Source organism: Petromyzon marinus, chromosome 28 (assembly GCF_048934315.1).
Source record: "Petromyzon marinus isolate PM22_M1 ecotype Great Lakes invasive population chromosome 28, UKy_Petmar_22M1.pri1.0, whole genome shotgun sequence".
Lineage (NCBI taxonomy): Eukaryota > Metazoa > Chordata > Hyperoartia > Petromyzontiformes > Petromyzontidae > Petromyzon > Petromyzon marinus.
Genome location: NC_133694.1, coordinates 2,178,753 through 2,195,019, shown reverse-complemented (window position 1 = coordinate 2,195,019; position 16,267 = coordinate 2,178,753). Strand labels below are relative to the sequence as shown.

General features: G+C 53.4%; 1 protein-coding gene across 1 annotated transcript; it reads right to left on the bottom strand.

Annotated features, from left to right (window-relative positions):
* Nucleotides 1-550: 550 nt before the first annotated feature.
* Nucleotides 551-16,108, bottom strand: NOP2 (NOP2 nucleolar protein). The gene is made up of 19 exons (XM_032962113.2): nt 15,877-16,108; nt 14,779-14,815; nt 14,178-14,266; nt 12,148-12,237; nt 11,651-11,766; nt 11,236-11,349; nt 10,698-10,753; nt 10,199-10,293; nt 9,395-9,488; nt 8,895-9,000; nt 5,701-5,790; nt 5,426-5,513; nt 4,518-4,658; nt 3,903-4,042; nt 3,299-3,388; nt 2,909-3,031; nt 2,398-2,495; nt 2,082-2,212; nt 551-1,806 (listed from the first exon to the last, which is right to left on the bottom strand). The coding sequence occupies exons 1-19, from the start codon at nt 15,986-15,988 to the stop codon at nt 1,199-1,201; spliced, it is 2,418 nt and encodes an 805-aa protein (XP_032818004.2). The 5' UTR covers nt 15,989-16,108; the 3' UTR covers nt 551-1,198.
* Between the last annotated feature and the right edge of the window lie 159 nt (nt 16,109-16,267).

Here is a 16,267-nt window from a genome sequence, read left to right as displayed (position 1 = left end):
TGTCACGTGATACCGCGCCCCCTCACGAGTTAAAAATAGAACCGTACACAACTAACAAAAGCATGAGCGAGCAAACATCTGACTGGGTATTAAAGCCGACGCGACGCCGCCAATAAAATCATAGACTCCATCGCCGCCGACTTCATATTACCTGTCCCGACATATGAAGCGCTCCGATTGGTCGAGCTGTGGGTGTGTCCCGATTGCCCAACGGCCAATGGAAGGGGAGTCGAGGTTGGCGTGGTCAAGTGGGTGCGCTTGGGGGTTTAACGGAGATCACCGTCCGCTCAGACGGGTCCCACGTGGTATTGGACCTACTCGTCCCACGCTACCTGCCGTTCGACCGTGGTGTATCGATATGTAACTTCTTGGAGGCGTATATCAGTTTGCTTCAACTGCTGCGCCGGAAAAATATAATAGGCGACGTTTCGTGCAATTCCCCTTCTTCACAGCACATGGGAGCGGCCAGAAATGGTGGGATGAATAGATGCACCACCTGTGCTACCTTGACATGACGCGCGCACACACACACCAACACGTTCACGCCCACTCTCTACATAAAAGTCTTTATTCTCACCGCCGTTAAATGCACAGCAGCAGGAGTAACAATATTATTAATTAATCTGAATGGGGTTTAAGCCGAGCACGATGCGCAGTAGCCGAATGTCATTTCGAGTGGCATGCGTCAGCGACGACAATCGAGACCCCCAGCTTCAGCGGACACTTCCGACGCGGCCTATGATCTAGCGTAGCGCAATCGTCACTTGCATCCTTTCTCCACTGGCACATCCAAGCCGAGCCTGACGCCAAGCCCTCGCTGTACACGGGTGGTTTCTCCACTGGCTATTTGCCGAGCAGAGCCAGAATGAAAACCGTAATACGCAGACCTCACAAGACGACTGAAGCTGGCTCAGGGGGCCAAGCAGGGCCAGGGGCAGCGGGCATAATAATGCGTTTGTGCGTGCGGTGTCAGTACGCCGTGAAGGACATGTTGTCGCCGCATCATCTACACGCGTCTCGACTCTACTCATTCGTTGGCGGGCACGTCGGCGGCACGGCTCGGCTCCAGCAGTTGAAAATAAAAACCTGGCGCCTTCTGAGCCGCGCCAGACTTGTTTGGTACAGCCTCGGCGCGGCTCACTTATGCAGTGGAAAAAGAGTAAGCAACCGCACTCCGCCCCCCCTTAACCTCCGACCTCTAAACCTTGGCAGGCTTGCCCTTCTTGTTACGGAATTGTTTGGGAGAAAGGAACTTGCCGGGCCCAGGGCTTGCCCCGGCTTTTTTGATCGGCGTTGCCGACTTCCCACCAAATTTACCTCCGGCCTTAACGCCGCCGGGCTTGCCGGGCTTGCCGGTCGCCTTCCCTGTGACCCTGAACGCAGCCTTACCTACCTGAGGTATCCTAGTGGCACTGCCTGCAACCTTTACCGTGGTTTTTCCCACGGCCTTCCCCTTATTATTAGCATTGCCGATGTGTCCTGCAAGCTTGCTGGCGGTCGGCCGTTGAGCGGACTGTCCTCTCGGCTGCCCTCTCTGCTGCCCCGCAGTCTGCCCTTTGTGCCCCCGTCCTGGTCCTGACTGCTGCTGCTGTTTCGGTGGTTGTTTTGGGCCGGGTCGGTTGTCCGTCCCGCCATTGAGACGTCTTCTCTTGTTCATGTGATTCGTCTTTGCCGAGTGGATGCCATTTTTGGCGGCGGCAGCGGCCGTGGTAGCGGCCTTCTTCGATGCCTCAGCAGGGTCGGGCCCCGAGCCAACCTCCTCGTCGTCATCCTGCTCGTCCAGGAAGAGCTCCACATCACGGGCATCTGAAATGATAGTGGAGGAATGGGCAGTGCATGGGCAGTAGCCCAGTAAACATGGAACGTCGGGCCAACGTTGATTGAACAGTGCCAAACACACGCCAACATTGGCTGTGGCTGGCGTTTGCCACGCGCGTGCGCGCAGCGTTATCATCGCGTGCCGGTTGTTGACGGTGGAAGTGAGTGCGTGTGGTGGGCGGGTTTTTTTATATATGGCAGTCGTGTCAACGTTACTTCGTGGCCACCCCTCCGTGTAGTGCCCATGAGGGGGCCCCCCCCACCTGTGGCGGATTTGGGAATGTCGTTGGAGAGTTTCTTGAACTTGGACACGAAGAAGCCGTCCATGTTGTGCGTGTGCGGGTAGAAGCGCCGCGTCAGCTTCAGCGACGGGTGGAAGCGGCGCTCCTTGAAGCTGCGTGCGCGCGCAGATGCGTACATAGTGATGAGTCACGCGCACACACGTACAAAAGCGCACATGCTACGCATTGAGACACGCGTGACGAAACGCATAAGCGGACACGAAACGAATCACGCGATCGGACACGTGATGAAACGCACGATCAAACAGCCGGGGGCTCAGGGCCCTCCACTACGTACCGCGTGAATCCCTCCTTGCCGAAGTCGAGGCCCGTGGGCACGAGCTTCACGTTGCGCTTGCGCAGCGCGTAGTCCACCACCCACTCGTTCTCCTCCACCTACTCGCCCCACCAAAGACAAAGATCCCCCATATGGCCTTTAATAGACTGTTGAGGCAAGTGCTGTCCGCGAGCACCTATGCAGGCCGGAACAGCGCACGAGGTGGTGGACGGCCAGCGCCACGCCCAGCCGCCTTTGTCTCCCTAGGGGTGATATTTATTTAGGCACTGCACCAGGTACTCATTTGAAACGGAGTCGACGTCGGGGAGGCCTACGGCCGGTTCAGATAATTATTACTGGTGTTGGACATAAGCGGGAATCGAACTCGGGTTACCGGGTTCATAGAACAGCACGTTAACCACTACACTACCACTCGCCCCACTGCACACAAAAGTCCATCAGCGTGAGGCAACAGTGCGGCATGCCTTGCGTGCGTGGCGCTGCTGCGTGTGGTGCGAGCGTTGTCTCTCACCGTGACGGAGCAGGTGCAGTAGACGAGGAACCCCCCCGTGGTGGATGCTGCGTCCAGGCAGTCGATGGCCGTGAGCAGCAGCTGCTTCTGCAGGTGAGCGCAGCGCAGGATGTCCTTCTCATCCTGCGCGACCGGCACATGGGGAGACACGGGGGGGTGGAGACACAGACAGACAGGCAGGGAGACATGGACAGACACGCGGAGAGACACGGACAGAGATGTAGGGAGACACGGGGAGACAGACAGATAAGTGGGGAGACACGCATGGAAGACAAGCAATTTAGACTGTTGGACACGGCACACAATGGGGTGGGCGGCCAGCACCACGCCCACATGCACTCAAAAAACGTAAAAAGCCAGGCGCGCATGCTCGCACACACACGCACGCACCTTGCTGGTCTTGACGGATGGGTCCTTGGAGATGATGCCGGTGCCGCTGCAGGGAGCATCGAGCAGCACGCGGTCAAACCCGGACATCACCTGTACCACACCACCAGGGACGTATAGTGCAGGGTCAGGACGCAGTTGGGGTGAGGGAAGGGTTGTGTGTGAAGGGAGGGTAGGATTGAGGTCGGGTTATGGCAGGGCATGCCCTGGAGTAAAGTAAGGGTACGGCATGAGGATAGGTTTGAAGTTAGGCTGGGTTATTGGTGGGGTTAGGGTAGGGTTCGGTTCGATTCGGGCAGAGTATGGGTTGGGGTTAAGCTGGGTTAGAGTAGGGTTAGGCAAAGAGTAGGGTAGGGTTATGGTATGGTTATGGTAGGGTTTGGGCTGGAGAACAGTTAAGAGTATGGCTTGAGGTTAGGGTTGGGGGTTAGGGCATTGTTTGGGGTGTAGAGCTGGGTACAAATAAAGTTTAGGGGAGGGGGCAGCTATGCCAACGATGTCAAGTGGCTGGCATGGAGGGGCATGCCCTGTAAAATGTTTTCCCCCTGCCCCCCCCCCCCGACCCATCCCCTGCCGCACCCGCCCCCCCCCCCCTCCGAGGTCCCACCTTGGCGAGGGCCCGGCCGTCGTAGTTGCACACGATGGAGTTGGTGACACCGAGGCGGTGCAGGTTCCCCACCACGCTCTTGAGCCGCTCCGAGTTCACGTCGTTGGCCACGATCGCCCCCGTGTTCCTCATCAGCTGGGCTATGGGGGGTGGGGTGTAGGGGTGAACAGGGGTAGGAGTAGGGGTGCGACTTATTAGGCGAGAGTCGCAGTCCAAGCGGCTGGGCCCAGAGGCAGTTCGGATTCAAACGCGACGCTCTACAAACGGGACGGGTGACGCTCTGAGACTGTACCGAGGACACTTTAGCGCCATCTAGTGGCTGCACGTGTCAGCTGACCGGACTGGACGCACGCATGAACGAACGGAGCGACGGTTCGTGAGTGCGTCATTAACGCCAGCGCAGGGAACACGCGGTCCTCTTGGCGCGCCCCTGCTGACCAGCCCCGGTGACGTGCGGTCAGAACAACCCCCTTGGCCAAACAGAAATTGACCGCCGGAGCGCCCCGGTCAGCACGACCCGAGCGGCACGACCTCGCAATAGCCCTGACGGACGCACCTCCTCTTCCTCCCCCACCCCCGACCTCCCCACCCCCCACCCTCCCCCACCCTCCCTACCCGCGTACGAGGTCTTTCCGCCGGGTGCGGCGCACATGTCCAGCAGCTTCTCGTTCTCCTGCGGCGCGAGCGCCATGACGGGCAGCAGGCTGGAGGCGCCCTGTAGCATGTAGTGCCCGGCGAGGTACTCCGGGGTGGCGCCTGCACGCCCGCAAATCAAACACAAAGGTGACTCCGATAGCCCCGGCAGGCCGTCGGGGCAAGTGCCGCAAGTGAGCGGCTACGCGGGCCGGCACGGCGCTTCACGGGGGGGGGGGGGGGGTGGCCAGCAACACGCCGGGCCGCCTTTGTCTCCCCAGTGGCGATATTTACACGTCGCAACCAGGTAAGTAATTCGAGGACGAGTTGACCTAGGGTAAAGATATTCGTCACTGGTGTTGGTGGCCATGAGCGGGAATCAAATTCGAGTAGCTGCGTTCGTAGCGCAGCGTGCTAACCGCTGCACCACTGTTTTACCGATCAAAACGCACGCACGTCCACAAGCGTGCACATGGACACACGTACACGCGCACACAAGTACCGGGCACTTGCACCGGGCGTGGTGGTAGTGGCTATGCGACGCCTGTGATCCTGCGCTTCGGCGGCAAAGGGTGGTGGATTGCACAGACTTCTGTGAAAACGAACCTCCCCAAGCTAGCTGGACCGCACGGTGCAGTAGCCGGCAACAACAACGACAGCAGCAAGTGGGTTCGTGATTGTGCGTCGAATCGATTGCGACAATTTTCCGGTCGGGAACAAAGTCGCTCTGTATTTTCACTCGAGCCGCGTGCAACTTCCCCCCCACCCCACCGTGGCCAACGGAGACACGCGGGCAACGGCGCACAGCCACGTTGCACGCACGGCGCCCTCCCCCCACCCCCCCCCTCAGGTTGAACTCGGGGCTGCGAGAGCCACGGGGCGAGGCTCACCGACGGGCACCGACGAGTCGAAGATGACGAGGCCGACCTTCGACCACTTTCCCAGGGGGTCGAGGTTCACGCCCCGGTTAATGAGAGCCTGGGGGGGGAGGAGAGAGGGGGAGCGAGTGAGCGACACCGAAAACGGTGCGACGCAGGTGAACGCGAGGCCGAGCATTGCGCCGCGCGGGAGTGTGCCAGGTCGCACGCGCGTTGTGTTCCACGGGAAGGCGATGCGGCTCGCGCACGCTCGCGCACACCGCGCGTGTCTCCTTGCGTGTCCGTACCTGAGCCAACTCTCTGCGCCGCGTCTTCAGCGTGTTTGTTCGGATCGTCACGGGCCGGTGCACCTCGTTCGCCTCCAGGAACTCGATGAGCTGAGGGCGACGACAAACAAAAATCGTGATGAGGTGAGCGGCGCGCAGACGTCTCGCGTCCACCTCGTAAGGAATTATAATTTGATAATCATTTCATGTGCTGAATTCAAATATGACAATTAAAACAACTGATTGGCTACTGTTCCCAAGACATAAGTTTTTTAATTTTACGTCTATGTATTGTGTAGATAGTAGAGTTTTACTCATAAATTGTAAGGCTAGGTCTTTTAATGTGTTCATGGTTGCTTTACATGATAACATGTCACCTGTCCTGTTCAAGTAACACTTAAAAAATCCGCAAAAGGGTAATAGAAATACAATATATTACGATACAAAAGGCAAAACACTATGTATATATAAGTACATAGTTTAGTCCTTATTCAGGGTCTACTCGGCGCTGCTTGGCTTGTCTCTCGTATTCATTAAATGAAGCATCTCTTGTCACTGTCCAGCAATAGTCTGCAAGCATTGATGGGCTCCATTTGCCCTGATAGCGCTTCTCCATTGTTGCAATGTGCTGGGTGACATCGCTCGCCACGCTCGTCGCTCACCGCTCTGCATTTTGGCGGGGAAAAAATATAAATGAGTGCAATTTTTTTTTAAATCTTTAGTGACATGTTGCAACCAAGGCTTTTGTACGCCTTGAGGAGGTTTTCCACCAACTCCCAGTAGTTGCCTGCCTTGTTGTTTCCGTGAAAATGTGTTGCCACTAGCTGGAAGGCTTTCCATGCCGTCTTTTCTTTGCCACGCAGTGCACTGTCAAATGCATCACCTCGAAGAAGTTCACGAGTCTGAGGACCAACAAAGACACCTTCCTTGATCTTAGCTTCACTTAACCTTGGACATTTTCCACGGAGGTACTTGAAAGCTGCTTGTGTTTTGTCCATGGCTTTGACAAAGTTCTTCATCAGACCCAGCTTGATGTATAAGGGTGGTAACAAAATCTTCCTTGAGTCAGCAAGTGGTGGATGCTCAACACTTTTCCCCCCAGGCTCCAATGACTGTCGGAGTGGCCAAGCTATCTTGATGTAGTGGGAATCTCTCGCACGACTATCCCATTCGCAGAGAGAACAGCAGCAGTACTTTGTGTATCCAGTCTGCAGACCAAGCAAGAGATCAACAACCTTCAAATCGCCACAAAGCTGCCACTGATGTTGGTCATAGTTTATGCACCTCAAATGTTGTTTTATGTTGTCATAGGTTTCCTTCATATGGACTGCATGACCAACTGGAATTGATGGCAAAACATTTCCATTATGCTGCAAAACAGCTTTAAGACTCATCTTCGATGAATCAATGAACAGCCTCCACTCATCTGGATCATGAACGATGTTGAGTGCTGCCATCACACCATCGATGTTGTTGCAGGCTACAAGATCACCTTCCATGAAGAAGAATGGGACAAGATCCTTTAAACGATCACGGAACATGGCAACCCTAAAATCACCTGCCAAGAGATTCCACTGCTGCAGTCTGGAGCCCAACATCTCTGCCTTACTCTTGGGTAGTTCCAAATCCGTGACAAGGTCTTTCAGTTCACCTTGTTATAATGTGTGGTTCAGAGGAGGATGGGAGAAAATCTGGGTCATGTGACCTTGATGGTTCAGGACCAGAAGTTTCATTCTCTTCCTCGTCTGACTCAAGTGAGAATGATTCTGGTGCATCAGGAACCGGGAGTCCTTCTCCGTGGGGTACTGGGCGTAGAGCTGATGGGATGTTTGGATAATGCACAGTCCACTTTTTTTTCTTTGACACCTTTCCCAACTGGAGGCACCATGCAGAAGTAACAATTGCTGATATGATCTGTTGGCTCTCTCCAAATCATTGGAACTGCAAAAGGCATACATTTAATTTTCCTGTTCAACCACTGGCGAATATGTTTTTTGCACAAGTGTTGCAGCATATGTGTGGGGCCCACATCTTGTCCTGATCTCCAATTGTGTGGCCAAAATAAAAGTGATAGGCTTTTTTAACCATAGTGGTTAGACTGCTCTTGTGATGCAAAAGTCACCTCACCAAACATGGCAGAAGTTATCTGCTTTGTTTTCGGAAATACGAGGCATCTCTCTGCTCACTTTGGCTAAACAGAAATGTGTCCCTTGGCAAAATCAAACACTAACAAATAAGAAAGCACAACACTGTATGATTTCTAGAGCTGATTCTAGAGCTGATTTGTTCAGCAGAGGAATGTAAGCCTAGTTATGATTATATCATCCATGACTTCTAGGAAACAGGTCCCTGCAGGGTGGGCTGGTAGGAACATTGGAATTTTGCGCAATTTTATTTTTACACCCCAACAGCACGAGATTTCACTTCGTTAAAGTATTGAAAGGGGACGGACGGACGGACACATTAATCTATTGCAGGCTGGTACACTCAGTTTACAACTTCGTTCCTACCAGTATAACATCATGCAATTCATATCATGTATGACACAATACCAGGTTCAGATTGCATCATTCATTGTTTTGCTCAAAAAGCAAAAACTGTCCAAACCCAGTCATATATTTATTCAGAGATCCAGTCAAATATGTATTTTAGTCATTTCTGGTTTAAATTGAGATCGCTTCCCTTTATAACTCACTTATCCTCCGCCATTCCCAAGTCAAGGTTCGTATATACTGACCCAGTAGCAAATCATTAAAACTAGAGCCAATCAACAATTTTAAGCATAATTTTCATTCTCAGTGACCCAGAATTAGTAAAGTTGGACTACATTTAATTCGGAAGCATTTTGGCTGTAGACCAGCGCTAACGAACGTTTACAAGTTTGGGAGGAAACCGGAACACCTGGAGAAAAACCATGCATGAGAGGGTGGGGGACACACACCATCCCGTGCAGGTGGAACAGGCAGAATCCACATTTGCTGTACCGCCTTCTCCTGGCGAGCCAGGGTAACGGCTCGTCCTCGACGCCGCCCAAGGGAATGGGGTTTCACAGCTACATCTGTGTGTGCGGTGCAATCCACCAACCCTCGCTGCTGCCACCTCCACAGCGCTGGATCACCACAGACAGCCACCACCACCGCCCGGCATCGCACAAGTAGATCCTAAACACGACGTCAACGTCGCATCAACAACGTCGCATCAACAACGTCGCACACCTCGGAGAGGGGGAAGAGTCCGCTGAGGAGGCTCATGAGGAAGTCGTTGTAGCTGTAGTACATGGCGAGGTCACGCTTCAGTAGCTCCAGGTACTCCTCCCGGGTCCTGCCACGCACACGCGTCACAAAGACAAAGATCACCCATGTAGCCTTTAAACAGACTGAAGGGGCAAGTGCTGTTGGTGAGCACCATTCCCCCCCAGTGCCGATGTAAATTATACAGCACGGCAGGTACTCACTTAAGGTCGAGTCAACCTAAGGGAGGAGGCTCAAGACCGGTTCAGATATTTGCCGTTACCATCATTGGTCGAGAGCGGGGATCGGAACTCGGGTTGCCGGGTTTGTGTCGCAGTGCAGCGCGAACCGCCGCGCCACCGCTCCCCACAATGAGCCCGCACCCCCGATTTGCATGGTAGGCTACGTGCGGTGCCAAATAAGTTCAACACCTATACATAAGATACGTACACACGCGTAACCCCAAACACGCCGGCGCGGCTCACCTGCCCGGCTCGCGCCGGTTCGTGAAGTCTCCCAGCACCGCCAGGTTGTCCTGCATCCGCTGGTGGATGATCTGCAGGTCGGGCGGCTGAACGGGTGCGGCGCCAGCGTCAAGGAGAGAACCGCAAAACTCCCACCGCCGCGCCAACGACGACGCTCAACACGACCGTGGTACACGCGTGACAACAGCCCTCTAGTCTATCCACAACTGGGTGAAGGCCTACTCCAGCCTTCTAGTCGGTCCACTACTGACTGGATGAAGGCCTACTCCAGCCTTCTAGTTGGTCCACTACTGACTGGATGAAGGCCTACTCCAGCCCTCTAGGCTGTCCACTATTGACTGGGTGAAGGCCTACCCCAGCCCTCTAGTCGGTCCACTACTGACTGGGTGAAGGCCTACCCCAGCCCTCTAGTCGGTCCACTACTGACTGGGTGAAGGCCTACTTCAGCCCTCTAGTCAGTCCACTACTGTGGGTGGGTGAAGGAACGCAGTGGCCGAGCACCGGTTCGTTCGAACGTCAACTCGTCCACCGATGGTAGCCGTGGACGGAAACCGTGTGTTAGTTCGGTCGTGTGATTCACGGCACCCCGATGCGTTTTCACGTTGCGTACAATAGCCCCTCGTGGTGGCTGGGTACAATCGCCCCTCGTGGTGGCTGGGAAAAGGAAATGGCAGATGGCGGGAGAATGAAATCCGATCGACGAAGCTCTGAGCCTGGACTTCAAAAGGGGCAGGTAGCCGACAGGACGAACGGCTGGGGGAAGCACTTTTGAGCGAGCGGCGGGTGCGTGTGCGTAAAGGATATCTTCCTTCTCAATCTCCTGTCCGCTGGGCAGCACAAAGTGCTCGCTCTCCACGATGTTGGTCTGCAGGTCGTCGTCCTCCTCCTGCAGGAGCTTCCTGCACGCGGCACGGACCACGAGCATCGTCCCCACATTGAACACTGATCATGGGAATGGCTGCCATGTTTACCCACCAAACTGACGGGCAGATGAAAAACATCACTTTTTACCTTTTAAGGGAACTCCCCCCCACCCCCCCCCCCGGGCTTGGGCCCCCAGGTGCAGCTTCACCCCCTTTTCCACCCCTTCCCCCGCACTTCTGATTAGCACGTTTGGCTACGTACGGTGCGAAAGAAGTTCCACATACATACATACACACACCCCGCCCACACCTCCTCTCGTCAGCACTGCCCAACTGCCCAGCCCCCCCCCCCCCCACCATGTCTCGCCCTCGCCACCCCCTGTGCCGCCACCTATCTCCCTCCACCAGCCCAGTGATGTCACAAGAGGGGCAGGACTCACTTGGCCTGCTCCATTCGACTTCTCTGCTTCTTCGCAGCCTTCTCGATTGGCAGGAGCTGAGGACACAGGGAGAGAGGTCATGACCCCAGCGAAAACAGAACCACCACTCCACAGTTCTAACTGTGACCACACACTCACCCACACTCGACCTCTAACCCCATCACTCAACCACACCCGACCTCTAACCCCATCACTCAACCACACCCGACCTCTAACCCCATCACTCACCCACACCCGACCTCTAACCCCATCACTCAACCACACCCGACCTCTAACCCCATCACTCACCCACACCCGACCTCTAACCCCATCACTCAACCACACCCGACCTCTAACCCCATCACACTTACCTGACCTCTAACCCCATCACTTACCCAAACCTGACCTCTAACCCCCATCACACTCCCCCACACGTGACCTCTAACCCTATCACACACTCACACCCGGCCTCTAACCGCAACTATACTCACCCACCCAAATACACTCATCCGTCTCACCACACTACGACCCTTGGACCAAGAGATGTGCAGATACAAACCTCATCATCACCATCTTCGTCACCTTCCCGCTCATCGTCTTCATCATCATCGTCGTCATCATCGGAGCCGTCAAAATCAGCGCACAGCCCCTCGTCCACATTCTCCAGGTCGGACTACGGAAACATTTTAAGAGGCACGCGGCAAATTAACAAAAAAATAGAAGAAAAACCATGCACACGCATGGATCCTCAAGCGCTTTCCATTATTTAAAAAGAGCAATGGCCCTTCTTCATATCACATGACGGATGGACGTACAGAGCAAACGCATAAACACTCTAAACTTTGCATTGAATATTAACAGCCGTCACAAACAGGACGTGTGATGCACAGGTGCAGCAGTGGCAGCAGCGCCAGCGGAACGGTTGCCCCGCTTTACCCACGCCAGCCCAGGCGGTTCGCGCGGCTCCCACCCACCTCCTCATCATCGTCGTCATCGTCGTCATCATCGAGCCGCTTGCGCTTGGCGGGCGTGAGCCACGCGGCGTTCTCGTCGCTGTATATCTTGGTCCTCTTCACCTCCAGGATGGCGTCTGTGGGGGTGGGGGGGGGGCAGCGGCGCTGAAGAACGTGCGACACTCGTGCTTTGTGCCGTGTCGCTCACCGTTTCACGGAGTCGTTCACTACCACCACCACCACCTCGCTGTGTCGCTCACCGTCTCACCGAGTCATCGTATCATACATAACCTCACGTCACCCTTGACTTCATCACATTGCCCGCCACTCGGCCTGCGACCTCATTGCCCGCCACTCTGACTGGGACTTCATCGGTTTATCATCAACCACCCCATCGTGCAATTCGCCACCTCTTCTCATCTCACTCCCCCCCACCCTCCCACCAATCACAACCTCATTACCCTCATCATCGCGCCACTACACCAAGGCACCAGCGCCACCTTCACCGCAGTGCGTACCGTCTGCCGAGTCAGCCCCCGACAACTCCTCATCGTCGGACCCAGCCGCGCCATCGCCCGTGGAGTCGTCGTCCTCCTCATCTTGGGTCACTGGTGGAAAGAGGAAGAGAGAGGGAGAGAGAGGGGAGGAGAAAGGAGAAGAGAAAGGAGAGGAGAGCCGGGCTCCATTAACTGGAGCCGAGTCATTCCCAACGATGCGAGTGCGGTCAGGCGTGTTGGATGGTTACGAGCGTTATCACGCCCTTGCGATGAAGATTACTCAGGGAGCTGCCCTTTTTCATAGCAAATGAGCATGGGTACAGAAGCCACCGCCTGGGGGGGGGGGGGGATTTCTCCAGATCCAAGAAAATCGTGGCGGTGAGATCCGGGGTGGCAGTCCGGGGCTCGTGGGGTCCCACTCAGGCGCGTTGTTCTCGCTATATGTCAATGACTTGGGCACTGACCTGGATCATTCCAGGGTAAATATTTTTGCAGATGACATGATACTGATTACTGCTGGCTGCTCTCCGGATGACGTGATTGCTAAGCTACAGGGTGATTTCAACAAACTACAACATCAGCTAGTTGCTCTTAAACTAGTCCTGAATACCTCCAAAACCAAGGTGCTATGCTTCTCACCAGGACTAAAGCAGGAAGTTATTTTTCCCCAATTACATTCCTTAAATAATTATCAAATAAAGCAAGTCAAGATCTATAAGTATCTTGGGGTCATCCTGGATTCAAAACTGAATTTTGAAGATCACATTGATTATATTGGTAAAAAGACAAAAATAAAAATTGGTTTTCTGTATCGACACTGCTTCCCCCCAATGTTCCGTTTGGAATTGATAAAACCTACCATACTGCCTCTACTTGACTACTGTGACATCTTCTTAGCTCTTTTGGTAAAGTCACGTTGAAGGGAAAGAATAAAACAATAAATTATATAATTAAATTATATACAATTTATGTATTTATTGTTTTATTGGTTCCCTTCAACGTGACTTTACCGAAAGAGCTAAGAATATGAATTATTGCAGTCACGAAAGCTTTAAATCAAAATTTACTGTGACATCGTGTATAAATCAGCCCCAAGTACTGTACTGAAGAAGCTTGAGAACTGCCCATATAGGACTCACCACTATGATCTCTACATTGGGTCAAACTTAACATCTCTTAATGTTCGACGGCTTGTGCACCAGATCTTATTTATTCACGATGTACTTACAAAAAAATCCGCAGACTACCTGCTGGATCTCCTCTCTGTTTCAAAGAAAAAATTTGACCTCAGGTCTTCGCTCATTTACCAGCTTCACATTCCCTATTGCCGTACAAAAACTAGAAGGGCCTTTGCTATTGATGCCTCCAGGGTCTGTAATGCTATTGCCAATAAACTGCAACTTGAATCACTACCTATGAGATCTTCACTCAAAACTGCTACACCCCTAGCTGCCACTACTATTCAGTGGCCTAAAATAAAATAAAATGTTTCATTCCGGATGACCGCTGCAAAGTATTATCTGTATTTTGATTTAGTGTGCTGATCTTAAAGTGCATTGAAAAATGTGATACTCCGACTGATGCTCCTGTTGTTGAGTGACTCATGCAGCCAGCTATGGCTCTAGTCTAGGGTTTGGTGTTACATGTTGTTTGTCGTTTATTGTGAAAATTTGGTCAGTTCCTATGATCACTGTTACATTGCTTTTATGGCTTTATTTTGATGTCGAAAACTTTTTGGTTTGGCCATGTTTGTTTGTTGTAGTACAGAGTAAGACTGATGGCCTTAATCTAAGTTTTCTTGTGGTTGTTGTTGTTTGACTTTCATCCCACTGGGATTTTTGCACACAGCGTTGGTGTATGGTGCTTTTTCAGGAATATTTTGCTGTTTTTTCCTGGATTTTCTGTTTGCACAGTCACATAGTTACTTTAAGATGTTTTCTTGTTCATGTTTTTTGTTTGTTGCGGTTGCACCCGATTCAAGAGCCGAATGGCTCACAGGGCTATACCAAATAAATGAAACTGAAAAATGAAATGAAAAATGAAACACTCACCTCCAACACTCAGCAGCTGCTTCTTGGGTTTGGAAAATCCAGATTTGTTTTCAACCTTTTTGACCTCCTTGGAAAAACGCTTTGCAGCTCTAAACAAAAGAATGAGACAAAAGATGCCCCCGTATAGCATTAACAGACTGTAGGGCCAAATAATGTTGATGAACACCTATGAAGGTCGTCACGGTACACGGGAGGGTGGGTGGTCAAAACCACACACACAGGTATACTCAGAGGTACACAAACACGCACACACACACGTACACGCAGACACGTTTAAACAGGACTCATAATTGAGTTTTGGGTCAGACCGCCGCGTGAGAAAAATGCCATTGTGTGTCGTACAACCTCCTCCACCCGACAGGGCCAAACAATCGAGTGCTGATTTAGTCCTGCTGCATGTGGCATGTCGATGTGCTGGGAGAGCAATCGCCAGACATTTACACTGAAAGACGGGAAGTGGAACGCGTGGAGTGGAGGTGCCGATTGGATGTGTGGCTATCGCAGGACCCGTGAGATGGCAACGAAATGGGGAGGGAGGAGGACTTCATCAGGCAGCAGACAGAACTTTTACAAGGGAGACCGTGTGATGTGCGCGCCTCACCTCTTCCGCCCGTGACTTGAGAGCTTCACCCCCACACCTGCAAGCAGAGGACAGCGTTACCCACAATCCACCAGTTTCTCACGCCGCCGAGTTACCACAGTGCGATCGCCGTCTGGCTTCCCAATTTTCGCTTCCGCTCCAATTCAGCGCCACTCGTTTTGAGTTCAATTTGATGGAGTGGAGATCACATTATCATTGTGTGCGACATAAGTGGCAAAGCTCTGTTTTGGCAATGGAAAAAAAAACCTGGCACCTCCTGAGCTGCTGAATAAGACTGACTTGGGACGGCCCCAACACGGTTCAGTTATACAGAGAAAGAGATATCAATGCTTACCATAATGAGGTATTCATATGGCGGCCTCTACATCAGTGGCACGGCTCTATCGTCTAGAAATTGTAACTTTTGTCTGTGGTGGAATAAATCGGGCCCCTTAAAAAAAACAGCGGAAACGCCCTCACCCATTATGCCTTCCGAAGGTGGGAAACCCTCTGCAAGCCACAACCATCGTGAAGCGGCTTGACAACGCTATCAGGTGACAAAAAGCCATTCCCGGCACCTCCCGTCCAGCGTCACGTGTGCAAAGGTTAAAAAAATTTGCCCAAATATTGTTTTTTTTGTTAGTCGAGTAATCTAAGTGCTCGTAATTGAGAAATTGTAAATCCCAGCCCTACACATTTTATATACACAATACTACAATTTGAACCAGGCTCGCCAGACCACGGGAACAGGGGGGGGGACACGGAGTGGAGAGGTCGCCCATGGGAGTCGGGAGATATTGGAACACCTACATATGGGGGGGGAGTCATGCAGACTCGGGATCGGTGGGTTCCCATGGGACGTGGCCACGCGGGGTCACTTACTACAGCAAAGACGAGTCACACGGGCACGACGAGACACTGGGAAACGTGGAACACGTGGGGCCGAGACCACGGCCCACCATGGCCACGGGACAACGTGGAGCCAGAGTGGCCTCTCGGCTCCCCTCGTCCGCTACAAATGAGGCCGCATTATCCGTCCCGTACGAGAGCCGTCCCAGCGACAGAGCGCGGGGCCTGGGGCCACCACCTCGTCTGCGTCCACCCCGCGACGTTTCTCACCCAGGTCCTTGCGCAGGGCCCAAGCCACCTCGGTCTCCGCTCCGCGTTGCTTCTTGCTCTTTCTCCCGGGGCCCTTGAGGACCCTCTTGCTGGGGTCGAGACGTCTGCCCATGGCTCCTTAGATGTTGGTCGGACAGGGGGTGTTGGGAAGGAGGGAAGGGGGGTCGTTGGGTGGGGGGCAGCAGCAGCAGCGGCAGCAGCGGCAGCCACGGGGCAGCAGGAGCGAGGGGCAGCAACAGCAGGAGGGGGACACGTGGAACCACAATTCCTCGCGCGTCTCCCGCTTCCGGATGACGTTGCTGCGTGCGCAGCTCTCGCGATGCAGTAACGAAGGCCCCCCACCCCCCACAGCGTATTAACGCACACGTGTGTATATGTATGTGAAGAGGAA